At 43.3% G+C, this 27,468-nt stretch overlaps 1 protein-coding gene across 5 annotated transcripts in view; it reads right to left on the bottom strand.

Moving 5' to 3' along the window:
- The window catches only part of FNIP1 (folliculin interacting protein 1), a 735,567-nt gene that overhangs the window by 370,417 nt on the left and 337,682 nt on the right, over positions 1 to 27,468 (bottom strand). For 3 of the 5 annotated variants that reach the window (XM_069652526.1, XM_069652529.1, XM_069652528.1), the window contains exons 4-7: positions 21,668 to 21,768; positions 19,610 to 19,654; positions 10,933 to 11,007; positions 2,828 to 2,919 (exon numbers count right to left, since the gene is read on the bottom strand). In XM_069652526.1, coding sequence (XP_069508627.1) covers positions 2,828 to 2,919; positions 10,933 to 11,007; positions 19,610 to 19,654; positions 21,668 to 21,768 — 313 coding nt within the window. The remainder of the gene's footprint in view (positions 1 to 2,827; positions 2,920 to 10,932; positions 11,008 to 19,609; positions 19,655 to 21,667; positions 21,769 to 27,468) is intronic. The other 2 variants (XM_069652527.1, XM_069652530.1) reach the window with 1 other exon arrangement.

Raw genomic sequence — 27,468 nt, 5'->3', positions numbered from 1 at the left:
GTCTGAGCGACCGGCCTCCTCTCTCCCACCAACTCTTCTGCGAAGTCCCTTTCCTCCTGTACACCGGCCCCGGAGACTTTCGACGCCTGGCGTCGAGGATCGGGAGAGGTATCTGTGTTTTTCGAGCACGGGGCCTCGCTGGTGTTAACTGCGGGCTCCGTCTCTTGGAGTGCGCCGACGAGCGAACTTCCTTTAGTCTAGGGAGCGAGGCACTCTTGGCAAGAGTGGATGATTGCCTTGCGTCATGAGGCGATCTCGATCGAGAGCGCCCAGAGGACACCGAGTCGGACCGTTCTATCTGTGCCTCTTTCTGAGAAGTCGACGTCGTCGAGTTTCGGTTGGACTTAGTGTGCTTAGTGTGTGTAGGGTGTGTAGCGCTTGCGTCGCCGGGGGTCTTCCCCATAGCCGCCCTGCCGGACGACCTTCCGAGGTCGGGGACCTGCGCTCGGCTGTCTTTCGACGCCGTAATGCCCTCGCCTTCCGAAAATACGGCGTCGCTGCCATCGCTGAAGGCGCCCTCCGCTGCCATGGCCGCCTGCCTGGCGTGGTGGGCCCAACGCTTTGTCGAACGGTCCTTAAGTGTCTTAGGTTTAAACCTACTACACGCTCTGCAGTTCGCTTCGGGGTGGTCCCTCGGCAAGCAGAGATTGCACGTGGCGTGCCTGTCGACCCAAGGGTATTTGCGGTTGCACTTGGGGCAGAATTGGAAAGGGGTACCCTCCATACGCACCTTGAGGCAGCGGGCTGGTAAGTGTAGGAAATATATAAGTGTATCTATATACCAAGAGTGAAGAGTATGCACCACCCCCCACTCTCCCTACTTGCAGGGCCGAGGCCAGCGGCCTACTAGGCCCGGGCCGAGGCCAGCGGCCTTCCGAGGCCCAGATCCGTCGTGCAGCAGTCGACGGTCGATGTCTTCTCCAGCCGTCGTCGAGTGTCGAGGGTCGACGTTGGGGTGGGGAAGGATGTCAATAAAGAATTATAAATTTCAATTATTAGCAAAAGTATGGCTAAGGCTAGGGGACTCCGCAAGATGCTTCCGACCAGTATGGCGGAAAAAAACAATCTGAGGATCCTAGACGCGTGAGGGATCTTGGGTACAGTGGATGTCACACTAGGGATAGTATTACTGGCACGCCTGTGTCGACGCCCATTTTCGAGTTCGAAAAACAAACTGTAATACTCCGCAGCTTCCACTAGATGTCGGCCTATGCACAGCATGTGATCTAAGCAGATTCCACAAGCCTCAGAAATATATATATATATCGGTTTGGTTATATATATATATATATATATATATATATATATATATATATATATATATATATGGGTTTGGGGGGGGTTTGGCGTTGGGTGGGGGTTGTGGGGGGTTTCCCCCCACATTTATGGTACAATTGACCTTCACAATTCGGTCAATTGTGAAAAGGTCAATTGTCATTCGAGCAGTTGTAAAACAATCAATTCGTATACAGCCCATAGAAGTATGAGATCAGGTGCTTATCTGCCGATTCTCTACTAAGAAACTTTTGAGGATAGTCCTTTTTCTCATTTTTTTGTACATTGATCCACTATGTCTACCTAGCGAGCGTTGAGGGTCCTTTCTTTTAACGTCAACGGTCTAAATTCGCTGATTAAGCGTAAAAAGGTGGATGGTGAGAAAGGCCGGATATTGTTATGCTTCAAGAGACTCATATTAGAACGCTTGACCGGGGAAGGGTTAAGTTTTGGGGCTACGCCAGGGCGCTACAGGCGACGGAGGAGGCAAAGAAAGTGGGCGTTCATTGTACCGTGCTTTTCAGTGTGCACTGTGTGTTGCATGTCATCACCCATACATCTAATTTCCATGGATCTTATTTGCTGCTAAACTAAGGCTACCATCAAGATGAAACTAATAGTAGCACTAAAGTGGCGACAAAGAGTTGCATCGGTCAAAACCAATAGAGGCCATGAAGCAACACCTGACCCAGAGCTAAACACTGTAACTCATTAAGTTATGCTAAAGTTCCACATATAAGGCAAAACAAAGGACAGTGATTTTCATGGAATCTCACAACCAGTTCATTCATACCAATCAAGCAACCACAGCGTGGCAGAGAAATCCACCATTACCCACACTCTATGAACGCCCGTTGCTGCTAAAGCAATACACCATGTCTTCAGAATACTTTACCAGTCATTACCTTCTGAATCCCCATAGGCTAAAACATGAATACACAAATAAGGTCAATCCACGCCATTCCTCAATCAGACTTCCGGTCACTATCATCCAGCTTGTGTATGACAAGCAACACATGCTGTTTTACACTGCTAATTGACATCTTTACTGTGCATGGCTATACACACCCACAAGAAGTCTGGTTCTTAAAAAAATAATTCAAGTGTAATAGTTCTAAAGAAAAAGCAAGATTTTAGCACGTCATTTTTACACTACAGTTCATGTCCACATTTTTACACACGGCATGTGACAAAGGACCTCAACTGTATATTTAATAAATACGGTATGGGCCTCATCCCTTGAAGAATGGCCAAGATTAAAATGACGTAAATCCAAGAAATTAAACATGTTTTGCCACCATTTTGGTTCATACAAAATGCAGAGTAGAGCAAGAAGATTAATATGGATATTTCAGACTTTAAAGACACCAGTAAGTGTAGGACAAAAATCAGTTTGCTTGGTAAATTGTGAAAGTGGAACATAACATATGTAGCAAACATTCACTCGTAATACTCATTTTTTAATGCCACATAAATTAACTTGAATGAACATCTTCTAATAAGCCACATACAAATAGGTAAAAAAAGGAGTATTGAAATCAGTGCATAGTACCTATATTTCCGAGCAGTCCATTCATAAGCGTATTGTTGTCAGGCTTCAGGGTGTTATTGTCCTGATTGATGATTTCAAGGCTGTCTTGTAAACTTAAACAAGAAAATGTTCAATGAGAAAAAGCTTAAGAACTCTTTGCATCAAGAAATATTTTACAGAAAAACACTTCAGCGATTATTATTTGGGGTAGGGCCCACACTTACCCTTTTCTTTGGTCACACACAAAGATCATGCATACATTATAGAAGAATGTGACCATATACCTCTGAATGTACGATGTAAACGGACATGGTGGCACTGTGATTGAACTTTTCTGTATTCTAGATCACAAGAAAAACCTACACTGCCCTAAGATTCTTGGCCCTACTCTTTAATGAAAAATATGGAAAGGGTGCTTATCAGTATGTCTGTTACAAACAAGAAAGTCCTCCTTCCAGAATCCTAAGCTTTCTAGAGTTCTGTGCCCACCGCTACAAAACGCTACAAAAGAAACACAAATTCAACAAAGGTACAGACAGTTGGGCCTTGGCCGTAGGTAACTGACTGGTGGTTGGCTTCTGACCCCCCAGACTCAAATCTTTCTCAATATGGGCTTCTTGCCCCAGTGTATAGGCCAAGCCAGTATGCTGATTGACTCTCGAAGCGCCTCTTGGCTTTACAGTTCAAACATTAATTCCCATATATTTCTCTTGTCTTTAGCCTTAGGGGCAACGTTTGACCCATGTTTCCCCCTCCTCCTGTTCTCCTGATAGTGTTTATCCCAATAGAGATCCTAGCATTCTCTCCTGCTAGGTAGAGCCGACTTCGTCCCACTTTGGGTTTTAGTTGCATTCATCCAGCTTTGCGGCATGACTTCTCTCACCCAACCTTGGGATCTCAGCTCTCGGACCCTACCTTGGGGTCTGGTTTATCCTGCCCCGCTTTGGGAATCTTAGGTATCTCACTCCACCTTGGGGTTTGGTTGCTCGCCCTGCCGTCGGGTTTCATTTCTCTCACCCATCCTTGGGCAGACTTTGGGCTTCAATTCCCCCTCTCCTGGTTCCCTAGAGCCACTGTGTATCACTATTCCTTGAGTGGTGCTCCTTCGGGAGAATCAGGAAGTTCGGCTGCCATGCCACCTCACATCTTTGGTTCCCTTCATGCCTCTTGTAACGGGCAGAGCGTGCCCTCTTCCCCATCGGGCTTCCTGCGGAACCCTTGTGGCATGTCTTAGTACCCTGCTTCTCCAGCAGCAGGTGCTTTGCGTTCTCTTCTGGGCTGCGCACTTCCGGCTCCTGGGCCAGCAGGGCTGTGAGTTCTGCGGTTCTGGCCACGGCCCCCTTTACCATGTCTGGCGTAAACTCTTCCTCTTCCTGCCACTCCTCCCAGGTGGAGGTTGCTGTGCTTCTCTGGTTCCAGGTTTTCTTTTCTCTCTGACTTCAATGCGGATTGGCTCTAAATCTCTGTTTCGTTAAGAGGTGTGCCATTCCAGCGTACCCTCATTCTAGGCGAGTCCTGTGCAGACATAGGGTCAGAAACCATACCAACCAGTTTTACAGGAAGTTTTAACTTATTGTGAGACACCTGAGGGTATTCTCCTAGGCAGATCCCACAAATCCCTTAACCAGGTGGCCAGGGAAGTGCTGGCGCTCTCCTACCCCAACCCTGGGGGTGGATGAGGGAGGGAGGGAGGATCACCTGGGTTGGGGAACCCAGAGTTATGCTGGGGTGGGGGAGAATACCCCAGGTGAGATGCGTTATTACACCAGTATCAACAGATGCCATTTGACTGTCCCAGTGTTGAAAGAGTTCAGCTATTATCCACAATATCATCCGCCCGCTCTTCCCAATTATCCATCAGCATATCCCCCCCCACACCCTGCTATTTTGGGGCACTATCATTCCTATTCCGTTTCCCCTTTGTCATTCGCCACGTTTCAAAAACAATCCACACCACTCAAACCCAAACCCAGTTGCATTGGAAAACGACATCTTCCAAAATCCCAATTTTCCTGTTGACTCCCCGAGTATTCCCCTTTCACAACAACACACCTATTCTTTTTCTGACAGCAAGTTATATAATTTCTCTAAAAATCCAGGAACACACTACCACTCCCACAATCCTTACAGTCCCACTGTTATGGTAAGGAAAGGAAGGACAGATCATGGACGCTTTACCTTTTGTGAGTTGTCATGGCTCTTCTTCACTAACAAGAGCCAGGCAAGTCAGGCTAACCAAGCCAAGAAAACATACCCGAGACTTGTTAACTCTCCCCACCTGGATAAAAGGCAGAGCTCAGAAGCACATGGCAAGCAAGGCAAGCAAAACGAGCAAGGCGGCAAATGAGCAAGTCCCAGCAGGAAGAGGTGACCATGGGTGCAGAGGCAAGGCAGCGAGATGGTGCAAGGAAGACCGTGGCCATATCAGTATAACCAGGAGGGTTGGGATAGAAGCTTCAAAGAAAATGCCCCCACTTTTTTTAAGGATAACCAGTGTCTCCTTCGGATGAACGAGCAAGTTGGAAGGAGACAGATGGTGTTGTATCAGGAACCTTGTCTTCAAAAGAGAGCCGCGATAGAATACATTCTATGCCACCGGTGAGTGAGAAGTGTTACAAGAGACCGGTGTGTGTAGACAATGGAATAATACATTTGCAAGTAAAAGCTGCACTTGTACTGTGCTATCGCGAGCGAAACCAAGACGTTTGTAGAGACATAGTAATGCTGAAATTAAGGCTGCGCGTTTGCCAAGAAACTGGAAGTGAAGTAAAGTGAACAATAGTGGGAAATCGAAAGATATAATAACGGAGTGGTCCCTTGAAAGGATTTACCTTGTCGAAAGTCTGACCGGACAATAGGAAAGGAAAGAGTGAAACTACGAATACCAAGAGGCCGTAGGAGAGGCCAATAAAAGTCAGTGATTAAGTAAAAGTGGTAATACGAGGGAAAGCAAATGTGAAGGACAACTTGTACAATCGAAAGTCTTTGACAAGTGTTGAACGTGAACTATTGTTGCGGCAAATGTGAACCCAACTGAGGGATGCCAAGGAAAGTTGGGGACATTGAATCCTGTGTTATAAAGTAAGTTTGAGCCCGGCTAAGGGGAACACCCAAAACTGTGAAAACTGAACTGACTTAACATCAAGGAACTTTAGAATCTTGTATTTATCGACATGGACTAAAGAACTGTCTGAACTAAAGAGCCAAAGCTTGGTCAAAGTGCTTGCACGCAGAGGGTGCCCCGTTGCCAACGGCCTCTACCTACCACAGTTCCTTTAAGTTGGGGAAGTGAGCCAATATTGTCATATCCAGTTAATCTGATATTTGCTTTGATACACACATGGCTTCTTTTACTTTGCTCCTTGAAAATCCAAACACTTTTCTTTGAGAACACTATCCCCATTATTATGAGAAGCTGTATTTCTCCTGTCAGTTATGTTTTGTATTAGATTGAGGGCAGGAAATAGGTTTATTTAGTTTAGGCCTTTTAATAATGTAATTAATAATAATTTTGCATTTATATAGCGCTACGAACCCTCAGGTATCAGAGCGCTGCTTATTATTACCCACGGTGTGTGGTGCTCATTTATCGACCTCGGAAGGATGAAAGGTTGAGTTTGGCCCTGCTGGGATTCAAACCTGCGTTAGCAAGCTCTGCACGGATGTCAAAGCGAGCGCTCTACTCGCTGTGCCACTTGACCGGCTAGTTTTAAGTTAACTAGACTGACCAGGAGTCTTTTCTTTTGTGTTGATGGTCGGGAATACGCCGATCTTATCATTAGGGCAAGACAGGAATTCTCCAACCCTTTCAAAACTGTTGACTAAGCACCCTTGAAGTTGAATCACTTGTGTTAGATTCATACTTGCCATGCCATCCTTACATAATCATGCAATTTAAGATCCATATAGCCAACAAAAATATTAAGATCTGGAGTATAGGGAGTATTACTACTATGCCTTTCAGGGAATTTCCTATCCTTAGAGGGGGGAGAGGAGGTCACCACCAGTGGGATCCCACTTGACCTGTCCCCTAGAGGAAGTTAAGGTTAGCAGGCTCACCTCCCAATTCCCAAAGGGGAGAGAGGGCGAATACACTGGATTCATCACAGTACACAAGTCGCAACCTTCCCTGTATAAAGTCTTCACGAAAGCTGCAAGGACTATCCTATCATTGATCCGAGTATCAATACATTGCCTCTGAATAGATGGTCAATATCCTAAATGATATTTTAGCACTTGCCATGGCTTAAAAAACAATAAATAGGTTTTGGTAATTACAAATCTTGCTCATTGCACAGTTGTAATGAAGTAGAACGTTGACCTCAATTCACACAAAACTACAATTATCAAATCAAAAATAATTGTCCCACCTGAGACCAGAAATCTGCATGTCTTGAAAGTCTCTATCTCTCTATCCCATGACCTTATTCTCATCTCCTCTCAACTGTCCACCTCCAACATCTCCACCGCACCTTCTCCCTCCGTTCACCATCATCTTTGCATCAATCTCCACTCCTGCTTCTTCCTCACTCTATCCCATCTACTACAACTATTACTAAGTTTCCCTCCTCCAAACTCCCAGACTATCTCTGAACTACATCACTCTCTCTCCTCCTATTGTGAACTCGCGTTTCCATCCACTGAAGAAGCCTTTACTAAATTTAACAGTGCTTTTCAATATCTCGCTGCTCTTCAAAACTATAACCTTACTCTTAACTCTGCCAAACATGACTTCTACTCTCTTATTTTGTCTCAATCCCCCAAACCTAGGTTCCTTCAAAAATCGCTCAACTCCATTATCTCACCTACTAACCCCAACTCCTCTACTCTTTCTGTAAATGATCTTGCTCTCTACTTTGCATCTAAAATGGCCATCATTACCAATATCCTAGCTAATTATCTTCTATCACCTCCTCCTACTCACTTTTCTCCACTTTTCTCCACTTCTACCCTCCTCTCACGCTACAATGTATTTCTTTGCCCCCACCAACCATGACGATATGTAGCTAACCCTTCCTGTGCTCACACTGACCCATTGTCCCCACACATTGTGAAGCACATGGCTCTGAGTGTTGCTCCAAATCTTACTTCCCTTTTCAACTCCTTCATTGACAATGCCATTTATTCATCATCCGATAAGATAGTTACTGTCATCCCGCGCCATAAGAAACCTGGTCTAGATCCTAACTATCCTGCCCAATGGTCGCCCTGTCTCTTCACCACACTATTCCAAAATAGAGCAAGTAGTATTCAATCGACTCACGGTTCCTTGATACTAGCAACTTCAGGGATCCCCTTTAATCTGGCTTCCGACCTCTGCATTCTACTGAGATATCTCTCCTCAATTTCAACAACTTCATTGCTTCCTCTCGGCATGCAAATCGTTGGTCTATTCTTATCGACCTCTCTGCTGCCTGCAATACTACCGGCCATTCTGACCTCCTTACATTATCTCTCCTTGGCATTAGAGATAAGGCCCTCACTTGGTTTGATTCATACCTTGCCCCAGACATGTTCAGGTATCCTAGAACAGCCTTACCTACCCCCACACCCTTACTGCTGTAGTTTGCCAGGGGTCTGTCCTTGGTCCAATTCTCTTCACTCTTTATATTTCAGCTCTTGGTGCCCTGATCCCCTCTTACGGCTTCTCCTATCAATTCTTTGCAGACCACCTTCAGATCTTTTTCTTTCACGCCTTGTATGACTAGCTATTGCCTAACATTTCGAATCCAAAACATTGGATACCATCTCACTCGCTCATGCTCAACGACACTCTCTCTACTTCCAAGCCAAACAGGCTATCTCTTCCTTTCCTTGTACTCTTCTCTTCGGACTACCTTCCTTACTCTGCTTCTGCTCATCTCGTAACCTTGGTGTAATCTTCAACCCATCACACACCTTCTCGCTCTTCATCTCCAAATCTGCCACTGCAGCCAGATTCCAACTCCTCAATATCAGAAAAATCTGTCTTCTTCCTTTCAAAACTGCTTCCAGCTAATCTCCTTCATAGCCCTTTCTAGATCGGATTTCTGTGCCAGTCTATCTGTGAACTTCCCAATTATGCTTATTCACTTCTGGACAACGTCATTAACTACGCATTCTGCACACTTTTCAAGCAATCTAGCTTTATCTCTACCTCCTCTGCACCTCGACACATCTTCAAATCTATCCATGGACTCGCCCCACCCTACCTATCGGCTCATCTTGCTTCCTACTCTCCTCCCCGCTCATTAAGATCATCCCTCAGCTCACCTCCTTGCCACCACTCGAGCCCCCAGTGGCTCCCTCTCGTTTCTGCTCCCTCTCTCCCCTGCTCTGGAATGCTCTTCTACCTCTATGTAGTTCTCTAACTCAACCACTATTTAAATCCAAAGCCCTCCTTTCTGAAGATCCTGTTTCCTAGCACTCTACACTATTACATCACCCATTGTTCCTCTCTCCCTACCCTTCATGGCAACCCAACAGCGCTCTTCCATCATCCCTCCATCCTTAATTCAGCACGTTCTCCTCCATCCCGTTTCTATGTCATTCTGTCCTGTCCTCTTCCCTGGTTTATGTTTCCACCTTCCCCTGCAACATCTGGTCTTCAAGTCAAATTCTCTCACCCCATTGTAAAGGACCCATGTCCTTCACTTTTATCATAGCCTTTAATGAAGAAAAAAAGTGAGAATAGGCCACGCTACGCCTCATGCTACCTCATGTCAGAAAAAATACAATCTGAGGATCCTAGACGCGTGAGGGATCTTGGGTACACTGGACGTCACACTAGGGATAGTATTACTGGCACGCCCTGTGTCGACGCCCATTTTCGAGTTTCGAAAAACAAACTGTAATACTCCGCAGCTTCCACTAGATGTCGGCCTATGCACAGCATGTGATCTAAGCAGATTCCACAAGCCTCAGAAATATATATATATATATATGTGTGTGCGTGTGCAAAGAAATTGGGGAAAATAAATAAATAAATTAAAAAAAAAAAATCGGACTTTTGGGCTTCAGACTTTTTAGTTCGGTCATTTCACGCAGATCCAACAAGATATTGTCCATTTTATCCAGACACTGCAGAGACCAATCCAAGGTAGGAATTGTACTTTTCTTTCACAAAACACAATGCTTAATTTAGCAAATGAAAACCAGTAGAACCCTAGGTTACATGGCACATTGTCGCTTTATCCACCACACCATTGCCACAAAGGGCTAGCAAAAATGTCCTCCTTTTTTCCAGTTCATGGGCCTTTTATGAATGCCATCCATTAGTCTCAAAAAACAGTGAAAGTCCTTCATTTTTAAATTTTCAAAATCTACAGGCTTACATGCTCAAACTTTAATTTCAGCTTGGCATTAACAATGGCTCATTGGGTAGAAGTATCATAGGGCAATCTTAACACCACTACATCAGAACTCAGTGTGCATGTACTAGAGACAGGTTGAACAGTATTGGCTCAGTCAAGCAGAAGCATCCTGCAAATGTTTTGGCATGTAATACTCAAAGGTATTTTGGAAGACAATTCAGTCATGATCTTTTTAAATTATGAAGAATGTGTGCAAAACCTTCATGCTTACAGTTGGGGAGTCATTGAAATGATCTTTCACTAGTCCTGAATGTTACAGCATGGTTTGCCCTGCCCAACAATGGTCTCACTTAAGGGCATTTATGTTATGCCAACAGATAGGGATAACATTGCTTATTTGTTGTCCTTGTATTTATTCGGAAATTGAGCTAAGGGGTTTAGGTAGTTTGACTAGGACACTTCCTATAAATAATAGAAATGGAAGTAGCATTTGGCAAAACCTTTAGCAGAAATATCCCCAAGTGGAAATCAAGCAGTCCCATTGCACAATCTAACAATTCCTGAATGACCCAATACCGATCAATTCAGAAAAGTATATTTACACATCGTGATTCTACACATGTTGGCTGTGGCCTTGTGAATGTTATTTCACAGGCATATATTCTTATAGTACATTAGCCATTTCTTTTGAAAAGATGAAACTCCCATGCTTTATCGAACATCTCATTTGTATTATTCATTGGTCTAGGAACAAACTAGCCCTTTATGCTCCTACTTTAAGAACTTCAAGGCAAAGCAGTTAGAGTTCATTCGTAAAAACAACTCAGTACTCACGTATTTAGACTCCCATAGATGCTGCTTCCTGTTCTTGCAGTAAAGACTTTGCTAAGCATAATCTGTGGAGGTGATCTAAAAGCACACAAAACAAATCCAGCATTACTAAAAACTGCTTTTTGGCAACCTATGAATAAATGGCAAAAAACAATGCACTGTGGCAACACACATTTTAAAGAAAGAGCAGGACACCAAGTTAGTAGATTTTATGGATCTACATGAAAATATTGAATTGTTTACTGCAAGGTTAAAAACCCTGAATTTAAAACAATAAAGCCCCCCCCGCCGAAGCCGACGCTCCCCTACAATCCCCCACTTTAATAAATAACCCTAGTCAACCCGCTTCCCAGCTCCACACCTATTTTTTGGGCTAAATTCGAGGTTTTCTACGTCGCAGTAATGGTCTGTGCAGTGATGGGGTGATACGGATTGTATATGAAAATAATTTACAAAATTAAACGGACCACTAATATTCTCACCTATTTAGTTAGGGTAGATTTGTGGCATGCTTATTAAAAATGTAAAACATTTTTAAAATCACAAACTCTGATTTATCAAATGGAAGTAAACCGAGGGCTTTGTTTAATGTGTTTAAACCATACATGAATGGGCAAGGAAGCAGAGAAGTGGTTAACATCAAACGTTTGCCCAATATACATCACTCCAATGTAATTTATAACTAACACAAAAAGTGGCAGATGCACCTGTGAGAAACTCATGGTGACAATAAGTAAGACAGGCACAAATGATCACAGTTCAAGGGTGTTTATTGAACAATGAAAGTGGTATGCAGGTTGAAAAAATGCCTGATCTAAACCTAAATCTACGCTGGTGACAGGTGTCGACCATCAAATGAACTAAGGCAGTCCTAGTGGTATCAAAGTAAAAAATAAGGGGCCTATACTAAGAAAACCTATCGTCAATTCCTTATGCTAAATACAAAGGGTGTGGGGTTAAATTTCAAGAAAGAAGTGTTCTCAAATGATAACTCAGGAGGCAGTACCCTGGGTCTCCCTTCCCCATGGTTTGAGCATGGGGTAAGGTTAGAGTTTGGAGTATGGAGCACGTAACACTGTATGGTCTCGGGCTTCTCTAGCACGAGATGACAGTTCCAATGATAGTTCTTAGGACCGTCGAGGGCCAAGTCTCGTTTCCTTAGAAAGTCTCTTGCCTTCGGGCCTGATGTGTTCAGATAATAAAAAACAAAAGTTCCTTTAACAAATGAAAGTACGTTATCAAAGTTGCATATGGGTGATGGTTTCACCCCTGGGTCCCCCTCTTCTGGGCTGACCCTTCTCAATCGCTCTCCACATAAAGTTTTGATGAAAGCTTTGCGCTTGGATCTCACTTGGCTGGGCTTGGACCTCTCTTGACTGTCAGTACTCGGGTGACGATTTCACCCCTGGATCTCCCCCTGCCGGGCTCGGACCTGTCTTGACTGCCAGTACTTGGGTTATAGCTTCATCTGTTTCTCAATAGTATTTCTTTGGATCTCTTATTCTTTTCTCATTAATCTTTGGGTGATAGCTTAACTCCTTGGAAATCCCTCATTCGTGCTCGGATCTCTCGTGGCTTCCAGCCCTTGGATGATGGTTTCACTCGTTCAGGCTCGGATCTCTCTCAACTGCCAGTGTTGAGTTTAGCTTCACCCCGGATCTCCCTCGTCTGGGCTCAGACCATTCTTAGCTTATTAACTTTTACTCTCAATGTGGGACACACGTCCCTTTCTTTCACAGTGCTTGTAGATCAAAGTCTCTTGATTGTACAGTGATTTTGCTTGACCCTCTGAATGACCACTTTGATCTATTTCGCGGGCCTCCCTACGTACCCTTCTGGTACTTGTAGTTTTTCTCATATGGGGCTCGACCAGAGTCTCTCGAATTAGCACCCACGTGGTGCAGCTTTCCCTCTGGAGCTGGTCTCCCCTTCACACTTTTAAGAGTTCATTCAAAGTTCAATAGATTTGGTTCAAAGCTTGGCACTCCTGTGACTGTCACGCAACACAGCACGGTTCTTATTGGTTCTCCCCTCGACTCACCAGTTGTGACGAACCGCTTGGCTTTTGGGTCAAGGCCGTCACCACGAGCGCGGGAGCTTCCCTCGCTCCTGGTTATCGACATAAGCCTACCCCGTGTACCGCTCAAATCAACTGCAAGACATGTGTGCTATTGTTCGCAGTCTTATGCTCTCTTTCACAAAGGTTCTGCAGGTCTGGGATGAAAATGGCAATGTCCCCTTCAGCTTTGCCACCGTCTCGCGTCCCGACGCCTTTCTCCTTCTCTTGAACAGCCGCCTGTTTGCCGTAATCTCTGCTATGCTCGCCTTTCTTGCCTTGCTCGTACTGCACTCTCCTGCTCCACCTTTTATCCCTGTGGGGAAACGGAAGGGTTGTTGGTGATTTGAGTCAATTGCCCGACTCTGCCTGACCAATCTGTCGGGACATGTCAGGCATATAGTTCTATTACAGGACTGTAAACCAGTTTTTATGTCAGAAAAGGAAGGGGTTGGAGTATCAGAAGAAACGTTTGGTAGAATTCCTAAACATCCTACAAAGTCAGAAGGGAAAGAATTGATGTATGCATTTATAACCTTCGTATTTGGGTTCAGGGTGTTCTCGGAAGGGTAGGTTTTGGAGGGTTTATTAAATGGACGAGAATGACCAGGATGGAGATCAGAACAGAGGGGATTGTGGGAACGGAAGTGTTCTGTCATGGTGGTTTGGGTATTCGGAAGATGAGAGGGACAGGATTGGTAGAGTTTGTGGGGTAAGCGGGAATAGCTGGGGCCATGAAATAAACAAGAGGGATTGTGGGAACTGTAGTATTTTACCTGAGCAGGTTGGGAGTGTGGAAGATAGCTGTCAGACGGACTGGAAGAAGAATGACTGGGAGTACTCAAATGGAGACCAGTGAAACAATGATTCTGGGAGTTATGTTTTTGTGGTGTAACCGGGTATGGGACCTTAGATGATTGATTTCGTAAGGAGGGATTGTTGGATCTGAGCCTGAGAGATCTATCAGGAGGAAGGGAGGCAGGGAGGCAGATGTAATACAGCCCATGAAAGCCTCAGATATCTTGCCCTTCTCTGGTACAAAACTGCGTCTCACCTGGGACATTCCTCCGAGCATGACCCTGGTCCCCTACCCAGGTGATCCTCCCCCACTGGTCCAGCCACAGGAACTGAATCCAACAGTGATGGCCGTGTCGTGGCCACCTGAATAAGGGCTTCCGAAGCTCTTACTGGGAGAATACCCCCAGGTTTCTCACACACCCTCACAAACAATGGAAAAGTGGTACTGTGTCTAAAGCTACTGTAATAACCTACTATACTATTCTTGTCAGTCATTGTCTGGGAAACCTACTTAAGCAGCAGATACACACACAATATATACATGTGCCCTCTTTGAACAAGGTGTTAATTATCCTAGTAAGAACTGGAGAAAATAGTTCTTTATTGTCTAGGATGATTTTTGTCGGCAAGATGTTCTCTGCACATGACCTCGGTTTAATTTTGGCCAGTACTAAGGACAACTCTTCCTCTGAAACTGGAGAACATTTTAAACTGGCTTTTTCTCCTAGCTTGGGAGTGTCTACTAGATGTGATGCCATGCCTGGAGCTTCTCTAGAAATATATTATATATATACACACACACATACTCTGTAGTCCACAGTTAGAACAAGTCACTAGCTGTCACCACTGGTACCATTCCGTGCTGTTGTTGCATTGGACTGAAGTACATTTCCCAACATCTGATTACATGGCGGGAAAAAAAATATAAAAAAACAAGAAAAAAAAAATAATCGGTCGTAATCTCCATTAAAGCGTCAATGTTTTGGAACCCACTAGTAGCTTCCATCATACATAAGCAGGAGAGCTTTCACGTGTATTGAACACTGTGTGAAAACAAGCCCCACAAAAAAATACGAATGCCCACCAAAGCCCGATAGACTAGCAATGTCGGACCTGGAAGCTAGTGAGTGATATTAGTCAAATGCATAAAAGCACTCTCAAAATGCTTACATGAATAAATATTTATGCTTTCTCATCCCTCGAAAATAACTGACCACCTTTTAAAGAAGCCACTGTCCGGTATCGCTCTTAAAATCCGATAAGGTCCTAAGGCTAGTTCAATTCAATTCAATTGGCTTTTATTCGACATTGCCATATTCCCTAGACACATTTTTAAAAAGAAAATGTGCACAATTGTTCATTAAAATCCAATGCAAAGGTGAGATACAAAATCATTGTTCAAACCAAGGATACACTTCATAATTCATAGATTTCAGGTAAATACATATACTGGTGGCTCCAATATTAACATATGGATGATATTTGTTAATAAGTAATTTGTTAATGTTTGGTAATGAGCTTATCTCTCAGTTAATTAATCTCAAATCTACTAACACATCCACTCTGTTAGTGGGAGATATAAACAGAAGGAGAGGGAATATAACAGACAAGGATGCCATTCTGTTGGAGAAAACTATGAAAAACAGACATTTCAGTGATAAATGATGAACCCACAACCCCTCAAGGTAATCAGTTAGACTGGGTCATAACAGTGAACCGATTACCCACGAGGTAACCACTGAGCCTTGTATTTGGACGTACCATTTTCTGGTCATCTTTGAGGTACTGTTAAATAATTCTGCTAAACAAATAAATAACCCTCACATCAAGGTGCTAAGCAGACATTTCTAAAAATGTGGGTCCAGAACAATTAAAACCTTGCTTATCAAGGATCATAGATGCATTTCAAGATAAAGATTGTTGTGAGAACTTGTTACAGAACTATTCTATACATATGCATGATATGGTGGAACAGGTCGCTCTCCTGAAAGCGAAATTGGTGAGGAAAAACAATCATCGCAAACGGTATAAGGAGGAGATTAATAAATTAAAATTGGAAAAACGAGCTATGGAAAGGAAATGGCGGCAAAATCCCACTTCTGAAAATAAAGATAATTGGAAATGCTTAAATCACAAGTACAGAAAAGGTGTTAGAGAAGCAAAGGCAAATTATTACAACAAGGAAATAGCAGCAGCTCCAAATGCCACTAGCAACATTTTTGAGATACTTCAAGGCATAGAAAAACCCATGGCGCTCACACCTCCTTTTGCTCCCACAAAGGAAGACTGATGTCGTACAAGAGGCATTTGCAGCCAAGATTCAGAAATCTATCATCAATATCATTATTTCTAGAGAAGCTGCAGGCATGGCATTGCATCTAGTAGACACTCCGAAGCTAGGAGAAAAAGCTAGTTTACATTTTTCTCCAGTTTCAGAGGAAGAATTGTCCTTAGTACTGGCCAAAATGAAACCAACGTCATGTGCAGAGAACATCTTGCCGACAAAAATCATCCTAGAGAATAAAGAACTATTTTCTCCAGTTCTTACTAGGATAATTAACGCCTCGTTCAAAGAGGGCACAGTACCTAGGGAAATTAAAGAGGTGACCATTAAACCTTTGGTCAAAAAGGCCGCCTGGACCAAAAAGACCCAGGTAACCTACGACCAATCACAAACTTCAACTTAATTCTAAAGATTCTAGATAAGATAGCTACCAACCAACTTCAGAAGCATGTCGAAGCCCAGGGAACCCTCCATGAGCAGCAATCAGGCTTCCAGGCGGCTCATAATACTGAAACCGCTAGGTTTGATCTACAGAATCATATGCTTGAAATGGTGGATAGAGGCAAAATAGGGATTTTAATGTTACTTGATCTTAGTGCAGCATTCGACCAGGGGGATCACCAGTTACTACAAAATGCATTAGACAAAATAGCAGGCTGCTCTCTAGTCGCCTTGGCATGGCTATCCTCATTTCTGAAGGATCGGCGAGCTAGAGTACACCGAGGGGATACATTTTCAAGGCTGCTTCCATCATTTTTGGAGTCCGTCAGGGAGCAAGCATATCCCCACTGCTGTTTAATCTCTATATGAGAAGTCTCTGCGACTTATTAGAAAGCGTTGGCGTATTCTTTACGAATCACACCGACGACATGCAACTAATATTTGAGTTAAAAGGTGACTATCTTACGTACAGTGCAAAAATAGCAGAGGTCTATAACATCATAGACCTCTGGATGCAACAACATTGGATGTGTCTGAATAACACCAAAACGGAACTAATGATTTTCGGAACATGCCAGGCTAGAAGCAAACTAGGTGATGCATATAAAGTGTTCGTCATTAAAGAGACAAATATTCCTGTAATGTCTCAAGTTATAACACTCGGGATGATGGTTGAAGCCTCAGTTGGGTCAGAGGTACAGGTTAACTACCTGCACAAAAACAAGGCATATTACTTGTGCCTACTGAGAGCCATTAGACCATTCCTGAAAGAGGAAAATACAGCTACCATCGCCAGGGTGATTATCTTGTCACGACTAGACTATGGCAATGCCCTGCTGCTTGGAGCCATTAAGAGAGAAATTGAGAGATGCCAAGTAATGGAAAATGATGCAGTTCGTATAGTAAAGGGATTTAAAAACAGAGAGCACATAACGACAGGAAGAAAATCCATACACTGGCTTAAAATTGAAGATCGAGTCAAATTTAAGTCCATGACAATAGTTCATATTTGGCGACGCACCTTTCTATTTTAAAGTTACATTCCCCGGAAACATCCAAGATCATCAGATTCAGGCCTGTTCAATGTGATGCGCTTTAATCGCGCTGCAGGTCAGGGCAGATCTTTTCCAGTGCAGGCAGTGCAACATTGGAATAAGCTGCCCGTCACCCACCGGCAAGAGGATAACTATCAGACCTTCAGGAAACAGTTGAAAACTTTTTTGTTCCAATGAGTTGCCTTTTTTAATAAAGAGTTAGTTAGCACCGTCACTATTTCTAGTATGTTTCTATGTTGTTTTGTCTTTTCTGTGTTCTGCGCCCTGATGCCTGCAGGCTTCCGGCGCGTTACAAGCACATATAAACAAACATATTGGCTGAAATAGAGATATTTAGCAGTCTCAAAGTGCAAACAAATAGTAAAGGGCCTATATGTCATGTCTCCAGGCTTCCGGGTTTTATAGTTTTTGCCCTTATTCGGCAGGCCTTGTGAAGATAATTTGCAACAAAGAATACCACTTTTATGTCATCACTACTGAATAGCTGGAGTGCATTACTTATTCAGTGTATAGCATGCGTGTGGCATATGGTTTTTAAAAACGTGCATCGTGCTCCGCGGTAGACCTGGCAAAAGAATAGAAAATGGTTCAAGGATTCCTTGGCAGATCCACAAACTGGGCATAACTCATTTCTATCTGGTGCCCATTTTGTGGTGTGGCATGCCACATTCAATTGGGAGAATCTAAACCTCAAGTAGAGGCTGCTCGCAAGTGAGGGCTTAACCTGGTCTAGATATTTTTCGAACACTATGGTTGATTTATTTAAGGCTAGTATATAGCGCACCAATTCGAACAGCAATACGTTTTTGGGTTTGTGTGCAAGTAGTGTGTGGGTGGACTCAACATGTCCGCTGCAGCTACCTCACTTTACTATGAAGTCTGGACTTCCATAAAACACCTCCAAAACCATGGGTATTTTTCCTCATTCTTGACACCCTGCTACCCTCGTGTTTCACTCATGTTCCTCCTCTGCCTGTCTCCCATGTTTGCACTTCTGATTGTACTGTGTTTTCTTTGCACCCATTGCTAGCTTCTGATACTGGTTGCTTTTTAAATCGGGCTCTGTTCATGCTTGAACTTGTTTTAGATCTGACTGTGTTTATGCATTGTACTTCATCTCAAACCTGGCCGTGTTTTGTGTGCAAACTCGTTGTGCCATTTGTGCAGCCCCCCCCCCTTCTTTATGCTCGGTGATGTCCGTTTGCCTGCCTTCTGCACTATACCCCCCCCCTCTGATATATGCTTGTAACCTCTGTCTGCCCGTTTGCCTGCCTTTTGACTTCACTCCCCTTCCCTCCTCCTGCGTCCCTCCTCTTCTCTTTCACCACTCTCACCGCTCCTCAAATTTTCTCTTCCTCTCCCCATCTTCCCCCTAACCCTTCCCCCTGTCCCATACCATATTCTCTGCACTTACTCTTTCTGAATCGTCTTCTGACCTAGTACGATAGTAGGTTGTTGTTTTCCTCCGACTCCCTCCTTATTTCTTCCTCCCCCTCCGGCACTACCAGAAATATCGTCAGGCCTAATACGAAAGTCGCTCGTTTTGTTCCTCTCCTCCTCACTCCTCCCCCCAACCTGTACCTCTTGTTAACTCTCCGGCTCTACCAGAAATGTCGTCAGGCCTAGTACGATAGTTGCTTGTTTGTCCCATCTCCTTTTCCCCTTCCCCTCCTCATCTTTGTCATAGCTCTTGCACCATCTGAAATGTCGCCAGGCCTAGTACGATAGTAATTTTTCACATTCCTCATGTCTCAAGGCCTTGCAAGAATGTTCACTGTATTTTCCCATGCTCCCTCCCCAGCCTTGAAGCGCTTTGAAACACATTGTGTATTGGCGCTATATAAATAATCAATCAATTCAATGTAAGGAGGGATGGAGACAGGGTTGTTCCAGCTGTTTGAGACCAGTCTATGTTCCTTATTGCAACCAAATGGTCACTAGGAAACCGTTACAAATTAAAACCGAATCATGGCCAAAAAGAACTGCCTGTGATTGGTTGGTGTAGCGGGCATTCAAGTCTATGCAATACCTACTACAGCAACTTACCGTGTAAGCTCCTTGCTTCTGTGACACTCACAGCAATCTTTGGTGCTGTAAGAATGAAAAGAAAGGAGGGTTGTTTTTTCGGTTTATAAAGGTAAACCTTTCAAGCCAAAGAATTAAGTTAGAAGATGAGCCACATGTAGACTCACAAGAGCAATCAAGAGAATGCAGGTGTGTGCTGACAGTCCTTCAATTTCTAGTTTTTTTCTGTGCTTTATTTTTTGGATTTTATGTAAGTATTCACAATGTTCAAATATATTATAATACCGAACAAAGAATAGAAAAAAAGTACAATGCATTTCTCTCCAAACCAAGATAAATAATACTACAAAATACCGTGAGAACAAGTCAACAAAGTCAGTAATACAACAAGAAAAAGCCTGAAAAAAGAATTCAGTGAATACATTCTACTACAACAGAAGCCTGTAACAATGTAACTCATACAAGGAATAAAACGGACACACAAAACAAAAAACAAAAACCCCCCCACAAAATTGCGCACAATAATACAACTGAACCGCAGTATAACAATGAGAGAATTATCCATACAGGTCATTGAAGAACAACCATATCTCCTCATACATATCAGAGTGATCTTTCTTCTTGTATATAACTTTCTCATAAGTGGACAGTATAACTAAATCAATTATCCTTTCATCTACCAGAGGCTTTTTCCTAGTATTCCATACCTTTAACATCTGATTCTGAGCAACTACCAGTGCTCTGACAAACCACATTTTCAAGCTATAAGTCACTCCCATGCTAAATCCACTCAACCATAGTATTGTTTGTTTCAAAACTAGCTCTATGCGATCGCGACCTCTCTCCAAAATACATCAACCCTAGGACAATCCCACAACATGTACTTTGCCACAACCCCAACTACGATCATCTTTCTGGAAACCTGATTAACACATTGTGTCCGGGGTCCAATACAGCCTCCCAAAAATCATCTGCCTCACAAGCTGCAAGTTAAGATCTAACTTCAGCAAGGTTGCCTTCTTAGTCACCCTCTCCCATTCATTTTGCGACAGTTCACATCCCAGTTCCGCAGGCCATTTTGACAGCAAACGATCCCACCCATCAGTGATCTCAAACCCAACATGCATAAGTCGGAGAAAAGTGGACACCATTCACGGAGGAATTTCAAAATCTTGAAACGCTCAGGTTTATCGGTCAACGTGGTGTTCATCATAACAATCCTCTGAGACAACACAGTACTTAAATCCACATATATCTTTGTCTCTCTCTTAGCTAAGCCATACGTATCCCGCAGTTCAACAAAACCCAAAATCCTATCCCACCTCCAAAAGATCCCCCACATGTAGTATACCCTTTGAGACCCAGCTTTTCCAATATAACATCTTATTATGCAATTGGAAGGGCAGATTGTACCAAACCGAAGGGTCTTTATGCAGCCAGATAACCTGGTCACTCTCTTTTAGCGACTGAAGCAGTATGCTTTGAGTCGTCAGCATAGTGGGTATAAGTTGGATAAACCATTCTATCCTAGACATAGAATAGATGCTTGCAAGCTGCACTGGTGATGCAACCCAAGCCTCTAAATCCAACCAGACTGGTGGATTCACCTCATTGTGAATAAAGTATAATGCTGATTTCTTAAGGACAAAATCCCTACAATATCTGCCCACATCTGGATAACTAAACCCACCCATCGCAACCTCACGTACTAGAACATAATGTGGGATCCTCTTAGTAGTTTTATTCCCTCACAAGAATTCTAGTTTATTTGATGGTTTTGTTGAGTGGACAAGGCCAGTTTTCGCTGTTGGGCGATCAGTACAACAATGTGTTAAAAGCACAGCAGTGGGTCTCAATTTTCCAAGTTAAGGGCTACGTAGACATTTACTCTTATTTCTTTAGATAATGTATGAGGGGATAAGTAGGAAGGGAGGTCACGCTGCAGCTGGCATAAATTTGTTCTCGCCATGTCATATGGTTTTGTTCTCCTTTAAACCTTTATGCTAATTTACTGTATACAAGAGACCGATAATGAAACAATAGCAAGCAAACACTTAAACAAAAGTGCCCTACCCTTACCTGATTTGATGGATTTTCAATGTCGAGCCTTTGTAGCTCATAGCTACAGAGCCAAACATCATCTCTCCAAGCATGTTGGCATCCGAAGAGCACCGGGAACTCTGTAAGACAGAAAAGTAAATGGTTCTGATTAAGAACCATAGCTAAAGGGTTTGGGTGAGCAACCACTTTCTTCCCAAATATTCTATAACAAAGTAATACAACATATGCACAAATGTAGTGGGAACGACAACAAACTCAACTGTTCGATTAGAACCACCATGATTAGGACAGAGAGAATAAACTATAGCAATGCACCAACACTGACAAAGTTTGAAAAATCAATAATTCCACCAACCCTCACCAACGGCAATATTGGTCTGAATCCCTGGCAGCACAACTAAAAGTGGGCCCTGCCATTCTGTTACCTGAGCTAGAGCAACAAAGCCAGAGCATCAAAGATAAAATTAAGAGTAAGAAACAAGAAAAAAGCAGAAGTACCCTTTGAGTAAAAAAGACAAAAAACGTAGGAACATGTATGAAAACAAAATGTTTCCCCACTACAGAGCCAATGCCCAAAAACTGGCTGAACCACAATCCAAGAGGGTCACAGTGATAACATCTACAAGGTTTTTTTATTGCAGGCGGTCTGGGGTGGGAGGGTTGGGGGCGGGTCGGGTGGCTAACCGGTAGGAGAAGGCAATTTCACTCCATTTTAAATGAAGGAATGAAGCAGACCCTCACAATCCAAACAATTTCCATAGCTAAAATGATTTATGCAACAGCGCCGGAATACTTTAAACACTTTTACATGTTTGAGCATAACCATAACGCAAGTAAACATACAAATGTGCATTTTCAGAGGTAAATGGCTAATCAGGGTCACTTTTCTAATTCAATGCTGGCCATTATACATTTGGTCCACTGTATCCATCAAAAGGCACAGAGTCAGGAGGACTCACTTTAAATTGTGGCATCATCGGATGTAACGAACAATCCTTGGTTGTTCGTTAGTGCATTTCCAATTTAGTGTTGGTGGGAGCAGGGGACAGAAGGCTACAGGGAGTCTGGTAAGGGGATCCCATCAATCACAAACTTGGATAAATGCCACTATTGCAAGTTTTTTGCAAAAATATTCCACTGGGTGCATTCTGCTATTCCCTATATTCGATTTTAGTCTGAGAATAAAACAAGTGCATACCACAAATCCCAAAATGTCAACTCACTTACACCAACTACTTTTCCCCACCCATATATAGCTGAATTCCAAAAGTATTAAGCAAGCCCAAAATTGTTTCATAATGAAAAATAGGAAAAGGATGACTATATTGCTAGTTTGAAATCCCAAATTATGTTCTTTGCCATGGTGCTGGTGATAAGTAAAATATTCCACGGATTCTAATGTGTGACAAAGCAGGTTTGCAACTGACAATAAGAGCCTATTAAGGTGCCCCATTTAATAAATGGAGTAATAGTGGCTGCTTTGAAACACACGTTTCCATATCTGGCCAACATTGTATACTTCTCTGTAAACCGGCAAGAATCCATCATACACCTGTATACAATCTTTGCCCAGAGTGAATAAAAGTGCACCTGTATTTTCTGGTGAAAACCAATCTTTCTTTGGAGGAATTGCCATCATTATGTGAGGGTAGCAGAATTCAGTACCAACTTATGTTGTCATGTACATTCAAGACCTTTATCCCCCAAAAAAGCTCTTGAATGGTTATCATTTAATTCCTGTGACATGGTGCTTACTTTGTCACAAGACAACAATCCATAATTTCCAAACTTTTCTTCTAAAAATAGGTAACCAAAACAATTGGGATTCCCAGTATAGGGGTTGCCCTGTACCCTTTCCTTCAACCTTGAATTGGGCTCGCATCTCCCTAGCCCAGGCTCCCTGTTCCATCCGCCTTGTTCCAAGATTGATACACTACAGCAAGAATACCCCTACTGTCTAAATCGCTGCTTTACACTAGGGTGGCCTAAAGGCATAGTGTTAGATCTCAGACTCGCTCATGAACTTTACGGGTCGCTTGGTGGACCTGGTCCACCACCTCCTGGTCTTCCCACTGCCCTGGGTACTGTTCCTCCTCCTCATGTCTCCACTTCTCCACCAGCCAAATACCTTCTGGTCTCTTCCTGTCTCTAAAACTCCCCGCTCTTAACACTACCCCTGCCTCTTCTCTTTACCCTCTTTCCTTACGTTCATGTCTCTCACACCCAACCTCTCTCACATCTACACTCAGCCTACCTTCCTCCAAAATTTGCTTCAGTCTCTCACTCATTCACAAATGAACAAATTAGTAACCCCTTCTCAGTCCAAGCACCTTACCTTCACTCTCTCAATGCACTACAACTGTCTCCTCCAACTCCTCAACCAGCATGCAATACCCTCCTCACTGGTCTCTTGGTTCACCTATCCCAATTTCAACCATACACCTTTCACTCTCAACTGAATCTGCTGTCTTGTTATAGCCCTCCCCCTTGCTTCCCATTGTTTCTCTCAAACAGCCGTTACCCTGGGCTAATCTATCTAAGCAATACCCTCTAGCTTCAGTACTTCCCAATGAAAGTCTTCAAGAAGCCCTCTAGCCCGTCCCCTTTTTAGTCTCCATTTTCCTACAGCCAGCCATGTGGTTAGAGGGGGGATTTACTCTGTTTCTCTCCGGTCTTTGGTGATTCGCTGTTCAAACGTGTTTGGGGGGGGCTCGGTGCTTGGTGTGCCTTTCAGCTTCTGAGTTGGAAAGGCCAGAACATTCCTATTTGGGTAATAAGCCCACTCCTCCTGCTACAGGCCGGGTTTTGTCTGTTGGGCCAGGTGCATTGTGGTATTCGTAGCTCCCGTGTTTGTACAGCATCCTGGGATCCATGATAGGTTTCTTAGGAGTCTGGTGCATGCTGGTCATCATATTCTATTAAAGAACAGTCAAAGAGACATGGCCTGGACAGAGGTTGAGGGGCATAGGGGAAGAAAAAAGGGCACCAATGGGCATAATCTGCTCTAGGCATAGCAGGGTTTGGGATTCCTGTAAGTGATTTCAATCCGGCACTTCACCCAAATCAACGTCTAGCGTGTAATGCACAACTGAAATCCTTATTTATTTGTGTCTAAAAGTTCTTTTATTCTGAACGATGTACCACTTATATCACACCCCTCTCTTGGAAGCCCCCCAAGCTGGTTTGCAAAGTTAAAATATGTATTGATATATTCACAATATGATCACACTATTTTTAATGGAGATACAATAATCACCAATGGGGTGATGTCACACTAAGCAACCTCTTTAATCACAAGGAGTAATAATGAGCAAAAACAATGCAGTACAGCAATAATACTTTCGTGGCTGTGTGTTCAGATCAAATGGCAGTGTGGTTACTATTTCCCCCTGCACACCCCTCAACCCCCCCAATATGCAATGTAGAAGGATAGGAGGAGAGAGAACAGGTTTCAGGAATGCAGAATTCAAATACAATGTCAATCCCAATTTCCCCCAGCAAACACAAGAGAGAAACAGAATTGATTGGAAAACTGTCAAAATGGTTTTAAAGTTGTCTTTGAATGGAATAGGTAAAACACTAAATATGGGCTAAATGACTGAAATTGTTTAAATTCTAATGGGAGCCGCTTTATATGGTTGCAGACAAACGCTAACAATGATTTGACACCAATAAGCAATGTGCAAACTGAAATTTGAGGTCGGGTGCAATGAAAAGCTATTTTACACGTGTGATATTTTGCCAAAACGAAATTTTGCGGCAAACTTTTCCGTGCACGGTAATCGCGACCGCGGGAGAACTATAAGGATTTGTTTCTAGCACAAAATTTGAAGACACTTTGGACGTTTTCGTGGAGGTCGTTTTTCTGCGATAGGTGCAACAATGAGAAAACAGGGATGCACTTTTCAAAGACAAACAGGATTTCTTTACACTAGGGAATGACTAGGAAGAAGCAAAAACTACACAGGAGCACAGCCATTTGACCAGGACGCCTCTGGGTCATGTTTTTGCCGGCTGAGGAGCTTGCCTTCTTCAGATGAAATATATCAGCGCAAAGGTATGTTTAACAATACTATTACAGAAGGAAGGTAGTAGGGATAAGATAAAGAGTTCAGGCAATTCAAAAATATTTCTAACCATGCAGTTCGGAAGACAAGAAAGGATGGATTTGGATAGGCATTGCTATGGTCAGTACATAGGCTAGTGACACAGTTCTATACTCTGGATATTCACTATATGTATTTGAATAGAACCAGCAGGAATTTGTGTCAGTCAAGATTTCTGGACAGGAATTCTGCTGGGCACACCGGACTGGACAGCAAGGCGCTCTGGTCTGCATGGCACAGCACGACTGGACTGGACCTGCAATGGCTCTCTGGTCACAGCACAGCATAGCACGGCACAACTGGATTGGGTTTAATTTGCCCTTCTGGGCTCTGGAGATAATTATTTAGCAGGCAAGCAGTTACAGCACAGCCCGGCTCCCCTTAGAGGTCTGGGGTAAATTCTGGTTTCTGGAATTTTAAGGCCAAGCTGAGAATGGTTCAGCTATAGAATTGGCCTTTCTGCTTGCCAAGTTTCTGGAGTCTGGAGCAAAGAAGATGTCTGGTCCTCTCGCAAGGTGCTCCGCCAGCAATCGGTTGGTGGGTGAATCTGTGTGTCCTTCCTAAGTCCTCAGCTTTCTCTATTTATGCATTTGGTAAAGGGGTGTGTGTGCTGAATTATCCCAAGCGCGCCTCCTAGGCTGGAATCTCCCCTCTCCCTTGATTGGAGGAGAAAACAGGGTGTCACCATGATGATCTGGTTTTATGAGTCAGAAAATCCTCCCCTTGGCTTTTGAACATGAAATCTACTTTTAGAATAATACATATTTACAATTTTACAAACTTTATAACAATAACATCTCTAGATCACATATTTTGTGGAGCAAATGCTCTTCCAAGCCCCGTCATTGTAGGTTCTTGGGTCTGGATTTGACAGAATTTCGCACTTTTTGTCCGGGACACAATATCTAATTTATCCAAAATGTGTACACATGTGCACATTGTATATGGGCATAAGCGTGTGAAGTTTCATGCTTCTGACAAATGAATTTGCTGCAAAACCAGAATTTTCACTGTGCCTTCCCAGAACATCGCACAGAGTTCTGGCATCTCTTAAAATGTGCACCCAAAAATCTCATTAACAATGCTGTTAATTATATAATTGTTACAAATTTGCAAAGTCATTTATTAGTCTTTTTAAAAATATGCTTTCTCTGCTTGTGAATCCACAAATGGATGTCTGTCCCTGCCTACTTTTCCTCCTGGCAGCTCTGAAGCAATCTGCCCCCTGCCTTCTGGGAGAGGCCATTTTGACACTTCACAATCTGCATATCCTTTCAGCCAGAGAAAGTCCATATTCCCCTTCTGATGCTGCCCAAGATCTCCTCCCCTGATCTAATTCTCACAAAGGTGTGATGTCCTGGCCTTGGTGGGAAGCAGAAGGGAGATGCCTTTTGTTGGGAGAAGCTGTGGAACTGGTTTGGTGGCTTTGAGTTCAGCTTAAATTAAATGCCATTTTATTACATTTTTCTTGGTTTAAAACAAAACTTGCAATTTTCAAACAAGCAGCCAGAACTCTTATTCCAGCTTCTAAACTATGGAATTTAAATAGTTACAACCTAGGTTCCTCTTAATAACAGGTCACTTATTTTTTAGACATTTAATTTCAATTTCACACGTTTAAATCTTCTGATGCAAACTACTGACAGCTGTCATACAGGTAGCCGCTGGTACTGCGCCCATATTTTGACAGATTTCACAGGCAGGCACATTTTT

The sequence above is a fragment of the Ambystoma mexicanum genome, chromosome 3p (assembly GCF_040938575.1).
Source record: "Ambystoma mexicanum isolate Mex_15411 chromosome 3p, UKY_AmexF1_1, whole genome shotgun sequence".
Taxonomy (NCBI): domain Eukaryota; kingdom Metazoa; phylum Chordata; class Amphibia; order Caudata; family Ambystomatidae; genus Ambystoma; species Ambystoma mexicanum.
The sequence above is the reverse complement of the archived record's forward strand: the minus strand, read 5'-3'. Positions and strand labels throughout refer to the sequence as shown.